The sequence below is a fragment of the Sphaeramia orbicularis genome, chromosome 3 (genome assembly GCF_902148855.1).
Source record: "Sphaeramia orbicularis chromosome 3, fSphaOr1.1, whole genome shotgun sequence".
In the NCBI taxonomy this organism is placed as follows: domain Eukaryota; kingdom Metazoa; phylum Chordata; class Actinopteri; order Kurtiformes; family Apogonidae; genus Sphaeramia; species Sphaeramia orbicularis.
Window position 1 is genome coordinate 19,285,525 of NC_043959.1, and position 24,333 is coordinate 19,309,857.

At 38.6% G+C, this 24,333-nt stretch overlaps 1 protein-coding gene across 5 annotated transcripts in view; it reads left to right on the forward strand.

Moving 5' to 3' along the window:
* Nucleotides 1–24,333, forward strand: part of LOC115416729 (C-myc promoter-binding protein-like) — a 138,856-nt gene that overhangs the window by 37,049 nt on the left and 77,474 nt on the right. For all 5 annotated transcript variants that reach the window (XR_003935017.1, XM_030130579.1, XM_030130592.1 and 2 more), the window contains exons 2-5: nucleotides 1,413–1,743; nucleotides 10,945–11,191; nucleotides 17,774–17,843; nucleotides 21,287–21,456. Coding sequence is in view for 4 of the 5 variants with exons in the window: in XM_030130579.1 (XP_029986439.1) it covers nucleotides 1,433–1,743; nucleotides 10,945–11,191; nucleotides 17,774–17,843; nucleotides 21,287–21,456 (798 nt within the window). In the remaining variant the exon portion in view is untranslated. The remainder of the gene's footprint in view (nucleotides 1–1,412; nucleotides 1,744–10,944; nucleotides 11,192–17,773; nucleotides 17,844–21,286; nucleotides 21,457–24,333) is intronic.

Below are 24,333 nucleotides of genomic sequence, written 5' to 3' on the forward strand. Positions count from 1 at the left end.
TTTTCTTGCAGATAAAATAACTTCAGAGTGTAGCAGCATCAGCCTTGGGTATGAAAACACTGTCGACTGATCATTATAAGTGAAATGGTTATTATATAACTTTGTGTACATGATTCTGTCCCAGGATTTTTAATCTATATACAGTAATAGATCTAGGACCAGATCCACATGTCTTTAGGGACCTTTCACCAGCCATTTGAGACTCATTAATCCAGTAATTAAAGTTAGGTTTAACTAAAGTTAACAACTGCTATGTTAATGTCAAGGCACTTGACAGTTGCTAAATTAATCCACAGCCGTTGTCACTGTTTGTAGTAGTAGTAGTAGTAGTTTCATTTTCTCATTCAGACATGTATCTCGTGGATATTCAGTTTTCACTATTTGGACATGTGTACAGGTCCACACTCAGTGTACTGGTCTCGGTTTGGGTTTTTATTGCTGTTTGTGTCTTTTGGCCTCTTGTCTGTTCACAACAATCATCTGACGTTTGTTCAGGTTACAGTAAAGATGCACAACCAAAAGCCCCCAGAAACACAACTACCATAACATTAACAATCACATGGACACCAACACGTTTGTAGATGTATATTATACTCTGACCGTTTTAAGAATGTAATGGGGGTATTAATAGTTTACATAACATGCAAACAGGTACATTAACAGCATATTCATTTACATTTTAACTGCTTAGTGGTCTGTTATTCAGTGGAGATGATCCTGATCCAGAAGATTTCCAAGTAATAACAACAAATCAGGGACTTCTTAATGAAAAGGCTTTGTCGTCATTATTACTTTTACAGTTGGCTGTAATGTCTCCCTAATGTGGTGGTTTGCAGTCGGGACATGCCCCTCTTTAGATAGATTATGGATTATACCGTTTGGCTTTTATCGCCCTGCGTAATGTGTTTCTTAATATCCAGTTGGTTTTTACGTGAGACAGACCTGTAATTGAGACAAAAAGTCAAGTGTGAAGAAAAACTGTGCCCAGCCTTGTTAAAATGCAGACTCAGGCCTTCTGCAGTCAGCCAGGCATTGCTGGAATGACTTAGATTTTAGAATAACTGGTGGTATTCAGCGTTTTTAGGAGCCACATGTTGTGTCGGCTCGTCCTTGAACCTCCAGTCGACCACCGGGCTCTGGGTGTGAACCGTAAACAGCTGTCGGAGTCCTAACTGAAGCCTCTCCTCTCATTTGTCCTCTTCTGGCCTTCCTCACACAGATTTATGACTGTCAGATTTTTTATTTTACTGCCAAAGCAAGGGCGCCGGAACCATCTGTACCTGCTACCACCATGAAAATTAATCTGCCTCCCTCCTCTCTCTCTCTCTCTCTCTCTCTCTCTCTCTCTCTCTCTCTCTCTCTCTCTTCACATCTCTGTGTCTCTCTCCCTTCTGTCCTCTGTGACTTTGTAGGTGTTCAGGGGGGATGGGAGATGATGGAGGACAAAGGCCCTCGTGTAGCCGACTACTTTGTGGTGGCTGGTCTGACGGATCCGTCCAAGCCGTTGGACCAGGAGATCCACTTCGACGACGTCTGCCACAAGACGGCCCGGCCCAAGGCTCCCATCACGGATGTTGCCGTGGTGATCCGCTCGCTGGGTGAAGAGGTACCGCCCGGATTCACCTGCATCGAGACCACGCCCACCGGCCTGTCAGCTGACCTGAACAACGGCGGCCTCATGGCGCCGCAGATCTTCCTCTGCTACAGACGAGGTCGAGACAAACCACCGCTGACTGACCTGGGGTGAGTACCAGAGTCTAGATCCAGCTGTTTTCAATGTTGTTTGATTGATCTGCAGAAGTATTAAAGGTCTTTATTGAGGATTCATACTTACATATATACATATATCCAGAGTAGGGATGCACGATATTGGAAAAAAGTGACATTGCGAAATATATTGCGATATGAAAAAATACTTAGGAGGATATAATAGCTGTGTGGTGCCGATGTAAATGGTCAAACATATTAGTTGTGTTTCCTCTCGTTGTGCCAACAGGTGCAAGAAACTGTCGACACAGAACACGTGTTTCAGTTTCATCCTTCTTGTAGCTGAAATAATTCCAGATAACTGACGTTGCTTTTCTTTTTGGCACCAAGTCTTTGTTTTTGGTGATTTTCTCTTGTTCATTGCTCATTTTTCAATGTTGTTTCCAGCGACTCATTCCATGTGCAGGGGTGTGGTCTGCTTTGGCAAACTGATTAAGAACGATTGTGATTGGTAGATCACTGCGCAGTGTGTGTCAGGTACCCAGGTTGAATTAGATCAGAACATGTTGAGTTCATTTACCTCCATTGCAGAATCTGTGATGTGACTATTATGCACATGTACTTTCTGATGACGATGCTCAAACAATATATTGTGCAGCTCTAATCCAGAGACGGGAGTACAATAATAGTTATTGATGGTATGTTATAATTTGTTCAATAGTTTGCTAACTGACCCATTCTTTTTTATGGACTGTACACATTAGCTAATTAGCCAAGTCATATAAAACTGGGGTAGGACAATGTAAGCTCAGCTTCGGACATAAAGTGTTGTTAAAGAGCCACAATGAAATAGTTGTACATTGTGTGACAGTTTTTTTTGGTTAACGTATTGCCTTCAAAATTCTGTCGTGTTCCATTTAAATTTGTAATTTCTTTTTACCTTTTGTTCGCCTTTATATTTTATTAGATTTTATATATATCTATATATGTTCAAAATAAAGTTTACCATTATCGCATATGTGAAAAATCACCTAAAGTTTTCATCAGAATGTAAAGATGGCAGTGTATTGGATTGTACAGATATGAAGTGAATTCATTTCCAGTGAGGGACCGAGTGATTTACGTGACCACTAGAGGGAGTGGTGAGTGAATCTGCCGGTCTCCCATGGTGATGAAAACTAATGCCACAGGGCTCAAAGCATCAGAAAGTGACAAAATGGTGTGAGAACCATGAAGAAACAACTTATATCATGGGTGAAAGTGAGTCAGTGATAAAAGCTGAAATGCTGTTGTTGTTTCCACTGGACTCAGCTGTAAATGTAAAGAATGGAGTTTGATGGTTAAATGTCAGTGTTTCTGCTACACGGATGAGTTTGATTCTGAGGCTTATGAAGGTATGAAGTTATTATGGGATGTTATTATCATTGCTAAGTTGCTGTGTGTTGATCCATGGTTCAGACTAAACTGTGAGAGCTCTGACCTTGTTTGTTGGATTCAAACAGATCTTTACTTCAGCTACTGACAACACAAACCCAACAGAAAACAGGTGATAAGTGGTTTTACTGTGGCTGTTTTCAGTCTAAAAACAGAGCTAAGCTAACAGAGCTATAATGTAAACTATCAGCTGATGCAGCACGTGAAGATGATAAGAGACAGTGTTATTTTGAGCAACTGTTAAAATAAGAATCTGTGTTTTAGTTTGAAGAACAAAACTTGCTGATACCATAATACAGATGTGTTTAAACGATGAGATATATACTTTATTCAGTGGCTGATCCAGTCTGTGGATACATTGGGTTGATTCGTTGGTGGTTTTGGTTCTAAGTGTGTTCTGGTGCCAGACTGACCCCTAGTGGTCAGAGTTTGGAAAATGGATACTATATACAGGGTTCATACGGGTGCTTGAAATCCTTGAAAATGCTTTAATTTCAATGTTGTGTTTTCAAGGTCTGAAAAGTGCTTGAATTTTAGTTTAAGTGCTTGAAACTATAAAACTGTGATGTGATTTATCTATTTATTGATTTTTAATATGAACTCAGACCAAAGCTACTTACAGAGAGGTGATACAGTTTGAAGTAGAAAAGCACTTGGAAAGCGCAGCCCTCCACAAAGGCTGATCAGCCCCCCCCCCCCCGATCACCACCAAAATTTAATCATTCCTTGTACCAGTATCAACATTTCCTGAAAATTTCATCCAAATCTGTCCATAACTTTTTGAGTTATCTTGTTAACAGACAGACAAACAAACAAATAAACCCTGATGAAAACATAACCTTCGCTGTTCCTTGGTGGGTGTAAAAATAAAACTTGATGTCAAAAAAGAGAACTAGCGGGTATTCTCAGGTCAACTCCTTTTGCTCAGTGCAAGTGTGTCTGAAAAACGCCAAGTGGTTTCATTATTTGGATAAAACTTTGTGTTCTTGTAATTTCTAAACTATTTGCTATTATGAAACATAATTTTGGATGTTTATAGCATAATACAATGGACATCACTGTGATAAAAAGTGAAAAAAATAACCATGAGTATATGTATTCCTGTAGATATGGATTTTACCAATGAGGTGATGTGCTGGAAAAATTTGAAAATGACCCTTAAAAGTGCTTAAAAAGTGCTTGAATTTGACCTTGAAAATTGTGTATGAACCCTGTATATAGAACGGCTTTAAAACTAATCTGGTCCTCTATGGCAGGGATTAAAGTTCTCCGTCACCACGACGGATTTCCGTCAAATGGAAAAATTGAAGGGGGAAAAAAGTCATATTGAAGTAACTTCCCCACGTGTTTCGCGGAGTCCAGTCAGCACCGCGATGCTGTCCTGGGTCTGCTGTCCTGGGTCTGCTGTCCTGGGTCTGCAGGTGTTTAACACAGGCACGCCACGCACAGGGGGCTGATAGGTTTAACAGTGATGATAATAAGATGACTTCTTTATTTTTATGTCGGGAGGAGAGATTGATGACTATTTATCTTTGGAAGGAAACGCTGCTCATTCTGTGCCTCAGAAACACATGGACAAGTTCAGCTTTACCGAAGTTCAGCCTCCAGACGCTAACTTTAGTTTAGTGCTAACAAGTAGCTTTCATTATGAAAGAACCACAGCGAAAAGGGAAGAAGACAGAACTGATCTACATGTACCTTCATGTTTGGGTTCATAGCTTATCTCCCCTTGCCGGTATATGACTAGTGTGTGTGTTTGTGTGTGTTGTGTGTATGTGCCCTTCCCGTGCGTGCGGCTGTGCGCGCCGCAGCCTTAAGCTCCATCTCAAACTGTGCGAATCAGTCGTACAGTCAGGCTCACGATTCCTGTTCTCACACTGCACGGACCGACGCTCGTATGCGACCTGACTGCTCACACTGTAGGACCATACACCACAGGACACACCACACGTTCGAGTGTTGTATCCGGAAATACAACGTTAAAATACCAAGGAATCCGTAAAAGTGCATATAGATGATTGTGTATTGGCATGAGCCACGAAATGGTAGTGTTAAACAAAAACCAACGAGCTGCTTTGGTAATATGTGCCATTATCTGCGGGGAATCAAAAAAGAAGAAAAGACAACGATGTGTTTGGTGCAGGTATTGGTTGGCCAGACGTGGACAGTATGGGCTGTCATCCTACAGCAGGAACTAGAGGTAAGCTGCAAAAGCTAAACTGCACTAGGACAACAGCCAGCTACTGTTAGCTTGTACGCTACTGTACGCATCTGTGTTCGCGCATGCACAGTGTGAGAATTTGAGGCACATCGGCTCGTGGCACTGCTTTGACAGTACGATACACTCACGAGGAGCGAGCAGGATTTCAAACAGCTCCGTTTTCCTTGCGAACACACGATTGCTGGTCGTGAGGTGGTCGTGGGGTGCTAATCGCTTCTCTTTACCCCATGTACACTGCACGAAGCACGACACACGATTAGAGGCACATCTGGCCCGATCCCAGAAATAGTCGCACGAGTGAGAAATCGTCTCTATATTGGTGGGAGGGGGTTGTGGACGCAGGTCTGACGACGTACAGATTATTTTGGCTAGCATATACGACATCATGGACACGTTTGTAGAGTAAGGTGCTGAAGTGGTAACTATTGAGAGATGCGTGAAAAATAGATGTAAAAATAGATCCGGAATGACCAAGCTTGGAACTTTTGGTTTCAGTGCCAAAAAGCAGAAAAAATAAAAGATTAGCTGGTTAGGGTTACATTTACACAGACATTTTCCCCAAAATTCATGTGCTGTTGGAGTTGGAGTTATGTTTTAGGAGTTCCTAAATTGTTAAATAAAAAGTTTTTCACTCATTTTTTGCAGTAAGGTTTTCTTCTAAGTATTCTCACTTGCGTCAAAGGTTTTCATACCCTTTAAAATTAACCAGAGAGCACCAAAATTGACCTGAAGCTTTAAAAATTTTCTGGGGGAGGACCCCCAGACCCTCCACCAATACCACTCATGACATTTTTTCTATCCATGTTACTAATCTTCTACACCTGTACACTCTCCCATTCAGTGTGTTTTACAGTATTGCCAAATTTGACTATATAAACGTGTACGCTATAGTAGTATTGTAGTGCATCATTTTTAATAGTGGCCAATGATATTGACCAGAAGAAAATTTTCAGTCAGATGAAAAATTTTTGCTTTAATCCCTGCTCTATGGGTTGTTCTACCCAACAGTTCCAGTAGTAAAACCAAGGTGAAAGAAGTCCTGATTTAACTGAGTCGTAGTTCATTTTAATGACACAGTCCAAACTTTTGGATGTTACAGCTGGAAACTGTCTGCCTTTAAATAGAAGATGAAGAAGTGTCTGAGTAACTGTAATAAGGTGATTGGACCTTTTATTTCCCTAGAGACACAGCTGCTGACAGACACTAACGAATCAAACCAAAGTTGTCTTTTCACTCTGATAATGAGTTCTGCACCATTGACTGCAATAAATTAAATTTACCGCACGTTGGCTTTGAGTTGATCATCCACGTACTAAACAGAAACAGTGACAGTGATAAAATCAGGAATTATGGTTGAATGTTTACGATCTCCAGCAGCTCAATGAGTACCTAAGTCATTATTTTTCTTGACAGTTCAGTTTTCCCTCCTGTATGTGAGCTGTTCAGTTCTGTTTGACAGTTTCTATTATTTTGAGAACTTTGTGGAAAAAATGAAATGATAACAGTGATTGTTTTCTTGTAGTAATAACTTTCATGTGTTTTCCTCAAAGCTGAGATGTGGATGTAGAAATGTTTTTCAGCCTATCTTTATCACCCGAACTTTCCTTTAAATGTGTTCCTCTCAATTTTAGCTTCTCTATCTAAACTTGGCTGGGTTATCGTCTGTGTATAACTTGTGCAGTTTTCAATCTGGTTTTAAGCCTATTTCTGTACAATTTGTGAAGCATGTAGCTCCTTCTGTAAATTACAGGTTTTTAACATGTTTGTAGGAGATTAAGTTATTTCTATGTAATTTATCTCGGGCTTCTCAGGAGGAACTGTTGACTCTGAGGGAAAATTACAACCAAACAAACAAAACCACACCTAAAATAATCACCTGGTTGCTGGAGTTGTTCTTGGTCTAATTTTTGCAGCTCCCCATGAACAGTTTGACAGAATTTCATTAAACTTGACACAAATATCCTTGTAGGTGCAAAGATGAACTGATGGTAACCAGAGGTGAAAGATCAAGCTTCTTTAACCTTGCATCCATCCATTCTCAGGAAGAAAATATTTCCTTAACGCCCGGAGGGAGTTTCTTGACATTTCATCTACTAATGTTCACTTAGGTGGCTCAAGGATGAAGGATTGTGTTTTCAGCCAAAGGTCATTGTGACTTCAGAACACATGTTTGGTTGTTTTCTGCTGTTAAATGAGAACTGCAGAATAGCCTATGATGTAAGGATATTTATTGATTAACGACTCTGAATTAGGTGTTTAATGAGATTGTCCAGACTTTTCCACTTATCCAGTCTCTAATAAAGTTAACAATAGGGATGTAAACAATCGGCTATCAATTAATTGTCGATAAGAATTTGCTCGATTAAATTATTAACTGTCGATTAATTGCCCTTTTCCACAACGGGATTTGTGGTGTCGACAGTAAGGGGCGTCACTGCCCAAACTCGGCTTCGTCGCTGAAGTTGATTAACGGGGGGAGTCACTCTGTCCACACCTGTCTGAAGGCTGCCGGTTTGTCCGCGCTGTGACGCCACGGCTGGGATAACTGGTCATCGAACTGGATCATGGGTTAGGGCAGTGTTTTTCAACCTTGGGGTCACCTGAAATTTCTAGTAATTGATAAAAAAAAAAAATAGAAACCTACTAATAAAAAATATATGGTGAGTTGAGAGAGATGATCCAAATCCATAAAAGACATGACAAACTGTGAGTCTGAAACTGAAGCACTGTGGTTCTGTTTATCTGTCAAATGTTCATTGTGGTCGGTTTCAGATGCTGCAGCTCTCTCATAATTCATAGTTTGAGGTCTTGTTTGTTCAGTATTAATTTTCAGCCTTGTAAATCCAAGCTGAACTGACTGTTCATATCCTGACCAAGGAAAATCAAATTCTCACTTTGTGCAGTAATCTACACCTGGCTTTTCTGCCTCCGTCCATAATAATATATGTTATACAGACTAAATGTCATCTAAAATTAATGTTTATTTGCAACATAGTAGAGCAAACTATTACATGATCAAAACAAATTTATTTTAGCAAAAAAAATGTCTCCGTTTTGAATGCCTGGGGTCACCAGAAATGTGTGATATTAAAATGGGGTCACGAGCCAAAAAAGGTTGGGAACCACTGGGTTAGGGTTACGTTATCACCGCTGAAATCTCGCTGCATCGTGTCAGGTAGTGATGCAAAGTCAGAAATGCCCATTTCTTCTAAACTGCCCCTCTTCAGATCCATGTATTTTATTGAATTTCTCTGTTGAATTTCTGTAGTTTTACTCCATAAATGTCATTGTCTGTACTGTATCCAATGGTTCAATAAATCAGTCATTAAGGAAAATGACATGCTTTTTTCATGAAGTATATAAACAATATTTAGCTTTTATTCTTATAGACCCTATCGAAAGAAATTCAGGTTCTCAGGAAAATCGCCACGTATCAATTAATCGTTAATCAATCGATGAGGTCAACCAACTAATGATTAATGGATTAATTGATAATTTGCATCCCTAGTTAATAATATTTAGTTTTTAGCAAATTTGTCAGTTGTATCTTCAAGGTGATGATATGTGAAGATCAGTCTGGTATTGCCTTATTCCTGTTGGACTATTATTACCATTGCTGTGTCTAAAAATCACAAACAGCATTAGTACTCGTCCATTCAGCTATATGTTACTGATTTGACTCAGTACAGTAATGAACAGTCGATGTAATGCTGTCGTCATTAACACTCTGCTCTCTACATAATAAATCTCTGCCTTGCTTGTTGTCACTGCTGCTCTTTCCAGTGAGAGGGCTGAGTATTGGTTTCGGTGGATCCTTCTGATGTCTTTTCTAAAAGGTTTAGTGTAGTGGTTCAGTCAGCAGTCGCCCTGTCTCGCAGCTGTTGCTCACTGTGGATTTGCAGCAGAAAGGTGAAACGTTGTGCAGATCTGTTTGACTCCTCGGTCGAGTCTTTTGAGCCAACGGACCTCGGCGGTGTTTGTTCAGGGCTTTCACACCTCCGGCTGGCAGAGGCAGCGGTGACAGGGCTGAGAGGCCGATAGTGGTGTCTGACTCTGCACACCGCTCTGCTTATCAGGCACTGACACCGACACTCTGCTCACACCGGATCAGCAGCTTCAGCGCCACAAATCACACAACTGCACTTTACACACACTAATGGGAAGTGTGTGTACATGTGGAAGTCAAAAATAAACATAATCTACACTCATTACATATAAAATAAAAGGTTTTATGTTTCAGTTTCGATAATTACAGCCCACAACTAAAAAAAAAAAACAGAAAAAGTACATGTAAAAATATCAGATTATTTCATTTAACCTGCTTCTTTATACCTAAAAAGTGGGTTAATTCACTCTATGTGGGACTATGAAGACTGACGAACTACATATTTTGGAACTGTACAAAAATAACACTGCAGTGCTAACGTGATCATGTAACTATTTAATTCATTTTGGGTTATGACATTCTAAATGCCTGCATGATGATTTATGTTGGAAACACTGCAGATGTTGTAATGAAAGAAGATAAAAGTCCTTATTTGACTAAGGTTTTCATCAGGATTTGGCCTGATGTGAACAATCCAAAGACACAGAGACAACACTTTAAACAAAAAATGGAAAAATTTAACATTTATAAGTAACACTGAGATGACCTTATTGGAGTAAATATTAAACCATACTGCTTTATAGATGTAGAGCTACAGTACAGTAGATCAACATCCAACACAACTGGTTATGTTGTATGTTTTATTGTTGTATTTGTCTGTTTACACATATTTTAGAAAATTTCTTCAACCTTTGCAGGGGATTAAAAATGTTTCATTTCAAGTTTAAGTAAATAACTATTTCTGCATCTTAAATACCAGGAATCTCTATGTGCTTGAGTTTACACTCCCACAGTCATGGTGAAGACAACTAACTTTTAATGAGGATAAGCCTCACAAGATCACAGCTGAATGGGCTGGATGTTCAGAGTCTGGATCGAAACAGATTTGTACTCGACTGGAAGGAAAAGGTGGACAAATAACAATGATGGCCACAGCCTGGAGGAGATTTCCAAGAACAGATGATTCAAGAACTTGGTGGAGCTTCACAAAGTGTGGACTGAGGCTGAAATCAGAGCATCAACAACCACCAGCGTACAGATGAGTTGATGGTCCATCCAACTCTACTCACATGAACCCAATAGAGAATGTATGTGGTCTTGTCAAGAGGATGAGAGACACTAGACCCACTAATCCACATGAGCTGAAGGCCATTATCAAATTAACCTGGGCTTCCATAACACCTCAGCAGGTCCACAGACTGATCACCTTCATGTCCATTTATACAGTAATTTGAACAAAAGGAACTCTGACCAAGTCCTGAGTTCATAAATGAACATATGTCTCATCTTCTGAAATATTCTTATATTTTGAGATTTGAATTTGAGTTTTCATGTGCTACAACCATCAAAACGGCTTGAAATATTTCACTTTATGTGTAATGAGTCTAAATTATGTGAAAGTTTTTAGTGCTTGAATTAAACCATAGCAAATGTACAAATTTTGTCACTAACTGCAGTTTTTTTGCCTGTCTTTCAGAGTTCTGTATGAGTGGAAGGAGCGTCTGAAGCAGGGCTGTCACCTCATACAGACCACGCCCTCAGGACGTCCTGCCAACATCAGCGGCAACTCGTCCCAGAGGATCTACGTCACATACCGCCGGGCGCCAGAGAGCCAACCGCACGCTGCTCTGGCCGTGACCGACATCTGCATCATCATCCCGAGCAAAGGAGAGACACCTCCACACACCTTCTGTAAAGTGGAGAAGAACCTCAACAGCAGCATGGTGAGACTCACATCCATGGAAAAACTTCACACCTGTCACACAGCGTCACATCATCTGTCAAACAGTGTCACATCATCTCTCAAACAACATCACATCATCTGTCAAACAGTGTCACATCATCTGTCAAACAGCGTCACATCATCTGTCAAATAGTGTCACATCATTTGTCAAACAGCGTCATATCATCTGTCAAACAATGTCACATCATCTTTTAAACATCACATCTTCTGTCAAAAAGTGTCACATCATTTGTCAAACATCGTCACATCATCTGTCAGCTTCACATTATCTATTAAACAACGTCACATCATCTATTAAACAGTGTCACATCATATATTGAACATCACATCATCTATTAAACAATGTCACATCATCTGTCAAACAGCATCACATCATTTGCCAAACAGCATCACATCATCTATTAAACGTCACATCATCTATTACATGTCACATTATCTGTCAAACAGCATCACATCTGTCAAACAACGTCACATCATCTATTAAACAACGTCACATCATCTATTAAACAGCATCACATCATCTATTAAATAGTGTCACATCATCTATTAAACCTCACATCATCTGTCAAACAGCATCTCATCATCTGTCAAACAACATCACATCATCTATTAAACAATGTCACATCATCCGTCAAACAGCGGCACATCTGTTGAATAATACCACCTCTGTCCAGTGTCATGTCTGTCAAATGTCACCTCTGTCAAACATTAGATCCAGTATCTGCTTTGTTTTGTGATGATGAGCTGAACTCTACAGAAAGCTGTTTTAATGCATCAGCGGTACACAGATTAGACCCACCAGGCCCAACGTTTTCATACTCATATGTGATCTTTCTCTTTGCTTTGTCAATATGATGGTGCGTTGGACCACCCAGTCTCAGCCAGAGGGATGTACATAATGGTAATTGCTGTATCTAAGAATAAATACAAGTTCAGCTGCCATATGTGTATATATATATATATATATATATATATATATATACACTCTACAAACCACACTTACAAACAACCCAAACTGACAGGAGTGATGTCATTTTGTTGGCTGCTGTTATTTTGTGTTTAACTCAGGCTAAGATTTGCCTCTCAGTGTGGTATGTGTTGAACTCCCTTTATTCAGTGTTTGACTTAATTGGTTTGAGTTAGTATGAGACACACATCAACAGGAAAACTGTGTCTCAGCTGTCCAACAGGACCTCAGGATGTCTTTAACACTGTTTGGATTGCTTTAAACTCTTTTTCTGTCTCAAACTCGGTATTTACACTGTTGAATACATTGCTATCGTTGTCTTATGATCCCCCGACACACACTTAGACTTGCCAATGCTGTAAACATCCACACTGGGTCGTCTTTGTCCGAGTTTGGCATCGCTTCAGAAGACCTCCCCCTCGAGAAACTCTGCATTAGTATGTTTTCTCTTCTGTGACAATCGTTTGTGAGAACCATTTGTGTTTTTGGTCTTTGAAGTGAAGACCTGACCTACAACTCTTGAGTTTTCATAACTTTTATTTTAGTAAAAATAGCTGAGAAAATATTCCATCTTCCATATTCCATGTGCTGCAGTGTAGTCAGTGTTTGCTGTTATGATGCATTTTCCTGCTGTAGATCTGTTTCTGCACAAGCATCAGTATTTCTACTTGAGTAAAAGTAGAAGTTCAGTTTCTTTTTTTCTGAAATGTACCAGTTCTGAGTGGTTTTGACACTGTGGACAGGTGTAAAGTCCTGCTGGAAAAGGTCATCTCCATAGAACTTTGAGCAGAAAGAAGCATGACGTCTCTAAAATCTCCAGGTTGAGTGCTGTGTTGACCTTGGATTTAAAAACCCCAGCGGACCAACACCAGTAGATGACATGACACCCCAAATCATCCCTGACTGTGGAGACTTAACACTGGACTTGAAGAAACCTGGATTCTGAGCCTCTAAACTCTTCACCCAGACTACAAGTGAAATGTAAAATGTACTTTGTTTAGCAGTGTCTGGACTCTAGGAATATGACTCCTGTAGTCCATGTCCTGGACTTGTATGTTCCTGGTGGTTCTGGATGTTCTGCCTCTGGTGTCAGTCCACTCTTTGGGCCTGATAAAAAAGTGCGCAAACTTGACTGCGCATGCAAAAACATGTTGAAGCTTATCTGCTAATAGGATGCACCAAGGGTTGCGTCTCTCAAATGGGCAAAATAACTCACGCAACCCATTTAGTGTGTTTGCCTTGATGAATGGGCCTTTTTGCCAGAACGTGCAAAATTACAGGGAGGAGTAGATGCTAGGGCTGTGCAATTAATTGAAATTCAATTACGATTTCGATTATTACACGCAACGATTACAAAAATTATGTAATCGAGAAAAAACGATTATTAATTTTGAGTCGTTTTAATTCACGCGCACGCAAGCTACCATGAGCTGCTCTGCCCCGCCCCCCTCTAAGCTACTGCTGCCTGCTAGCCGGCAGGTTCACCCCAAGAGGAAAGTTGGACCTAGTGGTCTGGAAAAATGGCAGGAGAATCACAGCAGAAGTGCTTGGTAAACAAAAAAGGCAAGTCCAGTTCAATTGTATGGAATCACTTTGGGTTTGATGAAGAAGACGAAGAGCAAAAACACATCACGTGCAAAAAGTGTTTCGTAGTTGTGTCCGCACCGACCGCTAACACAACAAACCTTTGTAACCATCTAAAGTTTAACCACCGCGACCTTTATCATAATCTTATGAAAAACTAAAACGCATAAAAACAACTTCGTCCGCAATGCAATCTTCAGTCTCCGAATCTCTTTACGCTGCAACTCCCGTATTAACCTAACCCTAACCCGTATAACCCTAACGTGCGTCTTCTAGATGGCTGATGTATACATAAGGCCTTAACTGAAACCTTACGGCACGCTACTGAATTTACTATGTTTCATACTACATTGAACATACTTAAATTTATAATTTGCACTTTACGTGAGGTTTTTTTTTTATTATTGCTACAGTTCTATGGCAAGTCTATAGCAGTTTAATTCCAGTGCACTATTTATTTACAAAAGGAAACATACTTGAATTTACAGTATACTTATTTGCATTCAAAGATTTTTTTGTTTCATACAAAAGTGAACATACTTTGTTTTAGTGGTTAAAAGCTTTATTTATGTTTAAAGAGTATATTTTACATTGCTTTGCAAGAAAAAAATAAACAACTTTAAGGTTAAAAAATAATCGTTTTTAATAATCGTGATTTCAATTATTGCTAAAATAATTGTGATTTTTTTTTCTCCTATAATCGAGCAGCCCTAGTAGATGCAGATATTTATTTGGCACGCAAAATGTGATTTACCAAACCTGAAACTGATTGTGGTGGCTGATTTTGCGTCTACATTTAGCATGTCTGAAAGGCAGTTTTTAACTGGCACTGCTTCACAGGAAGCTAGCTGCAGTTGTTGTGGTGAGGAGGCGACATAGGCCCAACCAAAGGCAACACAGAGAACCAATCTGTTCTGATCACGTCAACATTTATGGAATGACAGAAGAAAAAATAACATAGACGTATGTCCTACCCAGCAACACCACTTTAGAACTTCTAGATGAACTCGGGGATGATTTGGGTCCAGTCGCAAGGACAAGTCATCAGTACCTTCTATGACTAAACTCCTTCAACGTTACATTTCCTTGCATCTGGATCATTCCAGCGCACTGTTGCCGTTAGTGCTGGCTATCCCAGAACAGTTTTTCCAGCATACTGTCTCCATGACAACAACCAGTAACACATGCAAAATCCTCAATTAAATAGGGCGGTATCCAAGACTTTGACATGCTGTCATTTGCACAGGCAATCTTAGTTGATCACCCACGACCCGCAGATCAATAGCACATGCATTTTTAGCGTGAGCAAGCAAATTTGCGCCTGTTATTTGCAATCTTAGTAAATCAGGCCCATTGTGAAGCTCTTTCAAATTTTTGAATCTCCTCTTCTCGACAATCTCCCCCAGGCTGTGGTCATCCCTGTTGCATCTCTTAGAAGGAGGAAATGGTTGAAAATCTCCTGGTATTTGATGGAACCCAGGTGGACCTACACCAGCAGATGATATGACACCTAAAACCATCCCTGACTGTACTGAACTGAGCCAGACTGTTCCTGAAATATAAGGAGTAGAAATTGCAGTACTTAAAATTTGGGGGGTAAAAACAAAAAAGAACATGTAATACCAACTTTCCTTTTAACTTAAAAAAACAGGGCTTTTGTCAGCTTTGTGTTGACACAGTCTCCACTGAATCCAAGAAGGGTTTTAGCTTGTTTATTCAGCTTTGGGACAAGTATTTATGAGGATTTATTGATTGTAAATCAACATGATAAATAGAAATCAACACATTTGGAGGAGCACATTTTTTCTGTACAGGAAGGAGATGGAAAACTTGAATCTGTGTAGGAACTTGAGCTTCCAGATAAATGTAGTGGAGTAAAAAGTACAGCATTTGTCTCTGAGGTGTAGTGGAGCATAAGGATAGGGCTACAGAAAATACTAGTCAAGTACCTCAGTAAAAGTACAGGTTTACGTTCCACCACCGGTCTGATGGTTTATGGGTAAGGTTGGGTTAGGGTTCAGGTAATGCATTACTTTTCTCACTGCTATTTTTTGTAAATGTGTTCTTAAAGTTTTGTGTGGAGCCTATAAATCTACAGAGACTAACGGAGCACGAAGAGGGTTTTTATCTCCTGCAATAAAATTAGGATCCAGTTTTCAACGTGACTAATGTACAAGCACCGAGGTTCATATTCTAATATTTCAGCACAGCTCTGGTAGCATTCATTACATCTAGAGGTTAAAGATTTTATGCAGATTTCAGCAGCTTTTCCATTGATCTTCACTTCCTCAAACCTGGTGTTTTAATGAGATCTGTTTTTCATGCAGAAGGTTGAGTATCTCCAGTGTGTAAAGTGCCTTATGGAGACTTTTGCAGGGTAAGACGATGTAGCACAATATTTTTAGGATTTTAAGCTCATGCCTTATGAGTAAATAAATGAAGGGATGTTGAAGCATTAATGGATTTTGGTGTTCTTAAAAGCATGACAGTGAATTGCACTAGTTTTTGAGTTTGTCGCCTTAATGTCAGTAACACAGATCTGTTTTTATTTCAGTCCATTTATAGCGATACTTCAGTGGCTTTCCATACTAAAATGCTCAAATTAAGTCTTCTTTTACTTGTCGAGTTTGTGTACTGTGTTTTATTGCTGCTGAAGATATAATGATGAGAAATTGCCCGAAATCCATCAGCAGAAGGTTTGGCATCTGAACTGTTGACCCGAGTCTGATTTACACAGATACTTTACACTTGTGTTAGATTTCGGGATTGGAATCGATAAGAATTTAACAATTCCGATTCCATTATGGATTTTGCTTATCGAGCCGATTCCTTATTGATTCTCTTATCGGTTCTCATTGGATGAGGGAACAAAAGAGTACAAACAGGTTTGTTTGCATCAACTGTCTTTTATATTTCCATCTCTGCACAGAAAATATAACATATACAGTATGCAAAAATAATAATAACAGATGACACCGGGGGGGGGGGGGGGGGGGGGGGGGCACTGTCTGAAACTCAAGGTGCTTTACTAATACCTCATCTTCCTTTTCCCTACCTTTGGAAACTTTTATTTGAGGGGGCAGGACGTTTGTTCATTTGTTAAACTGGCCCCGATGATGCTCTGGTGTTTTATTGTTGCTATATTCACAAACGTCGCTAATAACATATCAAATGCGTGACATTCCTGCAAATGAATTGCATGCTGTGGACAAATGTTGGAGCATATTGGAAGGATTTCCCCCCTTTGAAGAAATAGAAGCTTTGCAAGTGTTACAAGTGGCATTGGTGTCACCTTTTCCTGTGAAATACGTATAGCCATATGGAGCCATTTGGAGTGTTTCTGCCTCGACGCCATGTTGGCTACGTTCGGAACCAAAACAATGCAGAGTGTGTGTGACGTCATCGTGCATGCCCAACAAAGGTGGAATCGATGAGCAGAATCGTTAAGCAGGCAAATGATTCCAAGGAATTGAGGTAGTCAAAAAGAACCGGTTCTCGATTCCCATCCCTAGTTAGACTATACACTTGTTTTTGATGGACTATAAAACTACTGGTGGGTTACCATAAGGGGTTCCACAGGGGTCTGTGTTGGCTCCTTTTCTGTTCACATCATACACGGTATAGGCTTTTTAAGTACCCCAAGTCATGTCAACTCGTTATTTTGAGAGACTATGTCTTCAATTTGCCCTCACAGGATCTTTTTTCATGCAACTCTGAATGCAAATCCTTATGACAAAACATGAAAAAGTTTTATTTAAGGTATATTATATCTTCGTTTTCCAGATTAGTTTTTTATTTCAGAAGATGTTTTGGGTGAATTTAGAAGGAGAATATTTTCGTCCTAACTCAGCCTAATAAAGGCATTTTCAGAACCTTTATTTAATGTCGTTGAGTATGCCATTCAGTGTTTGGGTTCTTTTAGCAGAGTGCATTTAATGTAGCAGCCAAATTTGATTATGACTGTGTCCATGTTTTCCATTTCTTTATTCTTTTCCTTTTTCTGTCTTGCAGTGGGGCTCCACTGTCTACCTGTGTTACAAGAAATCTGTGGCCAAAACCAACACAATAGCATACAAAGCAGGTAAGCCTTCCTAATCCCATAACTACCCATGCACACCGATCCAAATGCTGATGTGAGCCTCCAGTTCCTGGTAACTGGAGAGGGCGTACAGGCATGAGTTTATACAAACACCTCCTCCTCTTCCTTTGGATATTCCAAAAGTACAGGCCTCTTTTTGTAGGATGACTATAGATTGATTTGGGCTGCACAGTGGCAGATCCAGAAATCAGACTGAATAATAAATACTGATTGAACGTGATTATGTGACAGTGTTTCTCTTAAGACGGGGGTCTGTTGTAGAAGGAACTGTCTCCAGCTGTGTTTGCATGTTCAGGCGTGTTGAAGCACACTGACGCCTCATACCCTCAGATAAGATTTCCTCTCTTTCTTCACTTTCCAAAAGGCTTAACTTGTTGCCAACTGGTTAACTGCAACATTAAGATTATTGTCAATAAATCCATCGTCCTTTTTGGCGGCAGAGCAGTGACAAAGACTGTCAGGTTGCGATAACACCGTTGGCTCAGAGCACGTCAGCTGGCTGATGTTTTGTTGTACGTGTCTCGAATATGCAGCAAACTGTGAATGCAGTGATGGTATCTGTTTTCCACTAGTGCTTTGGATGAGTCAGCTCCGAGGAGGCAAGAAATAATGGCACATACCAAGCATGTGTTTATGGACTAAAGGAAGGGACAGTTGAATGTGTTATGGATGTCTACTTTTTGTGTTTTGCCAAATATGGGTTCTTCCATGAGAAATCGTTCAGCATTAAGAACTTTTCCTCATTAATATCCTCAATTTTATTCATGTTAAAGTATCTTTAATAGCATTAATGTCACTAACGCAGATCAGTTAATTTAAGTGTGTTTACAGAGGTACTTTGGTGGCTCTCCATACTAAAATGTTCACATTAAGTCTACATTAACTTGCAGAGTTTTTGTAGAATAGAATAGAATAGAATAGAATAGAATAGAATAGAACAAATGTATTTGTCATATGCACAGAGAACCAGACGGTTACATCGTACAACCAGAAAAGCACTCAGAGAGCACAGACCTCTGGCAAGGCAGATCAGTCCCCACCGATCACCACCAAAATTGAATCATTTGATCCTTGTGCCAGTATCAACATTTCCTGAAAATTTCACCAAATCCTTCCATAACTTTTTGAGTTATCTTGCTAACAGACAAATGAACTAACAGACGAACCCAGATGAAAACATGACCTCCTTGGCGGAGGTAATGGAATTCTAACTTTGCAGGTACCCCTGCAGGTACGCCATCTACAATCTAAGCGAAAGAACTGTTACAATTTAACTTTAAATCAGGAGCCTATATAAATATAACTAAGCATATCTAACAAACTGTAACAAGTCTAAAAACATCTAAAAAGGGAGTCTAGATAAATATAAATGAGCATAACTAAAGAATTAAGCAAACTAAAAATTCTAAATGTAAATGAGTAGCCCATCTAAATAAATAAGTGTAAGAACCTCAACCAACAGTAGTGGTAGCTGCAGTTGTAAAGTGCACTGTGCATTATTGTAAACTTTGTTAAATAAAGTGGTTATAGCCATGATAAAGTGACAACAGCAGAATATAAAGTGCAGCAGTGATTGTGGTCCTGAGATTGTCCAGTTCAGTGTGTGTGTGTGAGTGACAGTTATTTAGTAGCCTGATGGCCTGTGGAAAATAGCTGTTGGTAGCCTAAGTCTTGATGTCCTTGACTTCACACTTCTGTAGCGTAATGCTTTGCTGCTGTTGAAGAAATAACGATGAGAAGTTACATAAATATCCATCAACAGCGGATTCCACTCCTGAACTCAGATGTAAAGTTAATCTGATGAACACAAGTTGCTTTTCCATTGACCCTCAAATGGCGCAAATATAACTTGCGCATAAAAATTTGCCTAATGGGAAAAACAACAATTTCGCCAAAACTCTCGTTTTTCAATGAAAAGTTTTTGTGCTGGCGAGAGGTGGTTTTTTTGGATGTTGCGAAATTGGTATATCATGCAAAACTGCAATGGACAGACCTTTTTCTGCAACTAGAGTCACGCGAATGAAAAAAAAAACGGATGTTAACGGACGTTACAAGTGAAGAAGAAGAGTTTTGAAAGAAATATGGCGTGGTATGTATGGACACACCAGGACACCCAGTCATTTTTTAATGTAGTACGGGATAGAGGGGTAATATATAATAATAATAATAATAATAATGAATATATCTGTAAATCAACATGATATTTATGATCGTCGCCATGTTTATGGAAAGACTTCTCATGTCATCTTGCGATAATATATAAATAAATCATTGCATTTGGGATTTAATGGAAAAACTGACAGTACGCACCTCAGTTTTTTTTGACATTTGGTAAATATCGGTACCCTCAAACCAAACCTGTAGCCACAATGTAATGTAATGTAAACATGTTTAGAGTGTGTGTGACAGACTGCAGTAGGACAAGTAAGAGTGAATGATTGGATGTGAATGAATTTTTTATATAGATGGAGTTACAGAAATGCATTTTTTTTACTGTTTTTCGTATGTTTTAGTTTTTTTTAATGTCTGTTTTTTTAATGACAACATCAGCCTGCCTAGGGACTACAGGTGGAAATTAGTGCTAGTGCAACAACCTGGTGCAATACATCTGTCCTTTTTAAGGTTAATGTACATTTTGCATTGTCCCTGTCTAAATAAATAAATAAAATGAAAAAATTGAAAAACAGAAGAAAAACCAACTAAAAAAACAAAACTAAGTAGACGTTAAATGTAGAAATCAAATTAAATAAAAGTCCTTATTAAATATCATGTTACTCATCATTAAATTTAGTAATTCAGTGAACGTCTCTTACCGTTTCTGAGTTGGTGTTGGAGTTAAATGTCTTCCTGAGGATGAGTCTGGGTCTGTTCTGCCGGAGTTATTATTTTTAAATCCTCTGAACAGACAAAGCAGCAGTGCATAAACCTTCTAAACGTTACTGTCTGTGTATGATAACCTGATTTATCTTATTGATCTGTGTCATAGAGACGATGCAGCTCAGCTCAAGTTTATATTTGGACTGAATTTTCAGGGTCAGATTTTATTCACTTCACTCATTTAATAGTTTTTCCAGAGTCTGTTTGTGTACAGTCTGTTTTTGTTGAAATATGCAGACCTTAGTAGAAGCCAAACGCAACACAAAGTAAAATCACTACCTCACTGTTTCTCATTTATTGACAAAGACTAATTACCCAAAGGCCTGATTATCCACCGCTGATGTTTATTACCCAAACGGGCATTTGTTTCTCACCGACTCAATAAAGTCTCCATTATAGCTGTGATTATAATACATCGAACCTGTTTTACTCTGTGTAAAGTATATTGGAAATGCTGCTTTGCATGTGTATTAGCTCTTAAGTGCTGATCACATGGGAATGCAGTGATTAGTTCTTTGGATTCAGTCCTGGTGTTCTTTCCGTCTTAGGTTTATTCAGCAGATATCCAGAGGAGGACTACGAGTCGTTCCCTCTGCCCGAGTCGGTTCCACTCTTCTGCCTCCCCATGGGCGCCACCATCGAGTCCTGGCCTGCCAACACCAAGTACTCCCTCCCAGTTTTCTCCACCTTTGTCCTGACGGGGGCCTCTGGAGAAAAGGTAGGACTGGAAAACTTCTGCAACACTTTTATATGTTAATGTTAAGCATTAAACGGTTGGTTGTGTTGAAGTTGCTCATTCACCTACAGTTCAGTGTTGAAGTGTGATTCCGCCTTTATCTGTGTTTGATCAGACATGTTTATTTCTTATTCTCTTTTCTTCACATAATACAAGAAAATACAGGAAATATGTGCACAAACTTAAAGATGCACACAAAAAACTGAAGTAAATGTGTTATAAAGGTTAAAGTGACAATTGTGACTTCTGACCCAATGACAAGAAAATGCACAATTTGAAACATCTGACGTGTTGAATTAAACCTGATTATCTAATTAATTTTGTTGATTTTGTGGGTTACTTTGTTTTTGTTCATTACCTCCGCCAAGGAGGTTATGTTTTTGCCAGGGTTTGTTTGTTTGTCTGTTTGTTTGTTTGTTTGTCTGTCCGTTAGTGTGCAACATAACTCAAAAAGTTACGGACAGATTTGGATGAAATTTTCAGGGTTTGTTGGAAATGGGATAAGGAAGAAATGATTAAATTTTGGTGGTGATCGGGGGTGGGGGGGCCCACGGGGGGCGCCACTGATCAGCCTTGGCGGAGGTCTGCGCTCTCCGAGTGCTTCTAGTTTTGTTCATTATTTTGTTTGTTTTTGTTCATTTTTTTGTTATTTTGTAAATTTTTGGCCGATCCATTTGTTCATTTTTGTTCAATATGCTGATTATTTATATATTTTTTGATTAATTTGTTAATTTTTTTGTTAATTTTGTTTGGTGTTTGGTTATTTTGGCTATTTTTGTTTATTTTGTTGGTTTTCATTTCGTTGATTATTTTATTCATTTTGGGATTGATTCATACATTTTTTGTTAAAATTTTGTTTGGTTTTTGGTCCATTTTGGCATTTTTTATGATAGTTTTGTTCATTTTTGTTAATTTTGTTGGTTATTTAGTTCATTTTTCTTCAATTTGTTGGTTACTCTGTTCATTGAACTGATAATTGTGTTCATTTTGTTCAATTTGGTGATTATTTTGCTAGTTTTGTTGATTTTTTTCATTCATTTTGTGATTAATTTGTTAATCTTTTGTTGATTTTGCTTTGTTTTCAGTTATTTTGTTCCTTGTGTTGTTGTTGTTGTTTTTTTTTTCATTTTGATTATTTTATTAATTTTGGGATCGATTCGTACATTTTTTGTTAAAATTTTGTTTGGTTTTTGATCAATTTTGGCATTTTTTATGATAGTTTTGTTCATTTTTGTCAATTTTGTTGGTTATTTTGTTCATTTTTCTTCAATTTGTTGGTTACTCTGTTCATTTAACTGATAATTGTGTTCATTTTGTTCAATTTGGTGATTATTTTGTTAGTTTTGTTGATTATTTTATTCATTTTGTGATTAATTTGTTAATCTTTTGTCGATTTTGTTTGGTTTTCAGTTATTTTGTTCATTTTGTTGATTGTTTTGTTCATTTTTGTTTGTCTTTATTCAGTTTATTACCGGTATAAAACATTAGAAAATTACTCCCATAAATCTCATATTGTCTGAACAAAAGGGATAAAGACATGTTCAGTTTAAAGTGAGGTCACACACTTTGTTTTTTGTGCCGTTCATACTTCACATACAGCATATCCAGATAGGATTTTAATTCAGAGACAAATGCATATGTATGGACATTAGAACTTTAATAAACCAACAAGCACAATGTTGGACCAGGGTTGTATGTAAGAAATAAACTTTATCTATCCTATTTCCACATTGACCAAACCTGATGATGATGAACCTGGGTCTGTTATTCTTTTAATCCTCAGTTTTTGCTTGAAGTCATAGTTTGGAAACATCTCCTTAAAAAAACGAAACTTACTGCACTGGACTTCGGGGCAGTACAGTCTGAGATTTCCCCTCATTGAAGTGCTCAGATAAAGGCTTCGTAGTTCTATCCACTACCTCAAATCCCTAAAATACTTCGACCATGAGGGAGAAGAGACTCAGCCAAAGGGATTGATTTTATGCAGATTTGTAGGTTTAGTGGAAATTGTGTGAAAGACATAAAATCCAGAAAAATTGACTTTTCCTTGTTTTGAATGTTCCGCTCTGATTTATTGTAGGCTTTAATGAGGCACTTGGATCAACCTCCTGTCACTTTAAGGCTCATAGATCAAATCCTGTACGTCACATTGTCTGAAGCAAAGATTAATGTAGCTGCTTTTGTGGTAAAAATGGTAAATGGACTGTTCAAAGTTTGAGTAACAGGAGTTTTAAAAGACGCCATTGTCCAGTTTTACACCCAACAACACACACCCATTAGAAAATCTGAAACTGACTCAAAAAAAATCAACTTATGACTTATTCATACTAATAGATTTTTCTAAATATTCATCTTCTTTCATCTCCGTTCTGTTTCATTATTTGTTCTGGCTGCTTTCATTCTGTCCATACAACCTTTGTTTTACTTTACCCTTTTATGATGATGATACTGTCACTTATGTTACATTACATTCACATTTATTTGTGTCCATTTCCTTTTGTATTAGTCATATATTTAATAAATCATCTCATATTGTTATGGAAATTTTTTTTACTTACTAGACAAAGAAAAAAGGAGGAGTTGTGGTATTTTGCTGGGTCCTATAAACTCATAAAAGTTTTCAGGCTCATTTTTCCAAGAAAATGTGGAATATAAACAGGGAAAAGATTGAGGGAGTTGGTCTGTACCGACTCACAATTAGAAAAAAATTAAACTTCTATTACTGCAGTCAGTGGAAAGAAGGAAGTTTGTAAAGCACCTGAAAACTACCTGCATGTGGGAGATAAAGTCAGCATAGGAAAAGGTATGAACTTCCTGTAGGATTCATGTCTGTTATGATTATTAGTGAACATGAGTCAG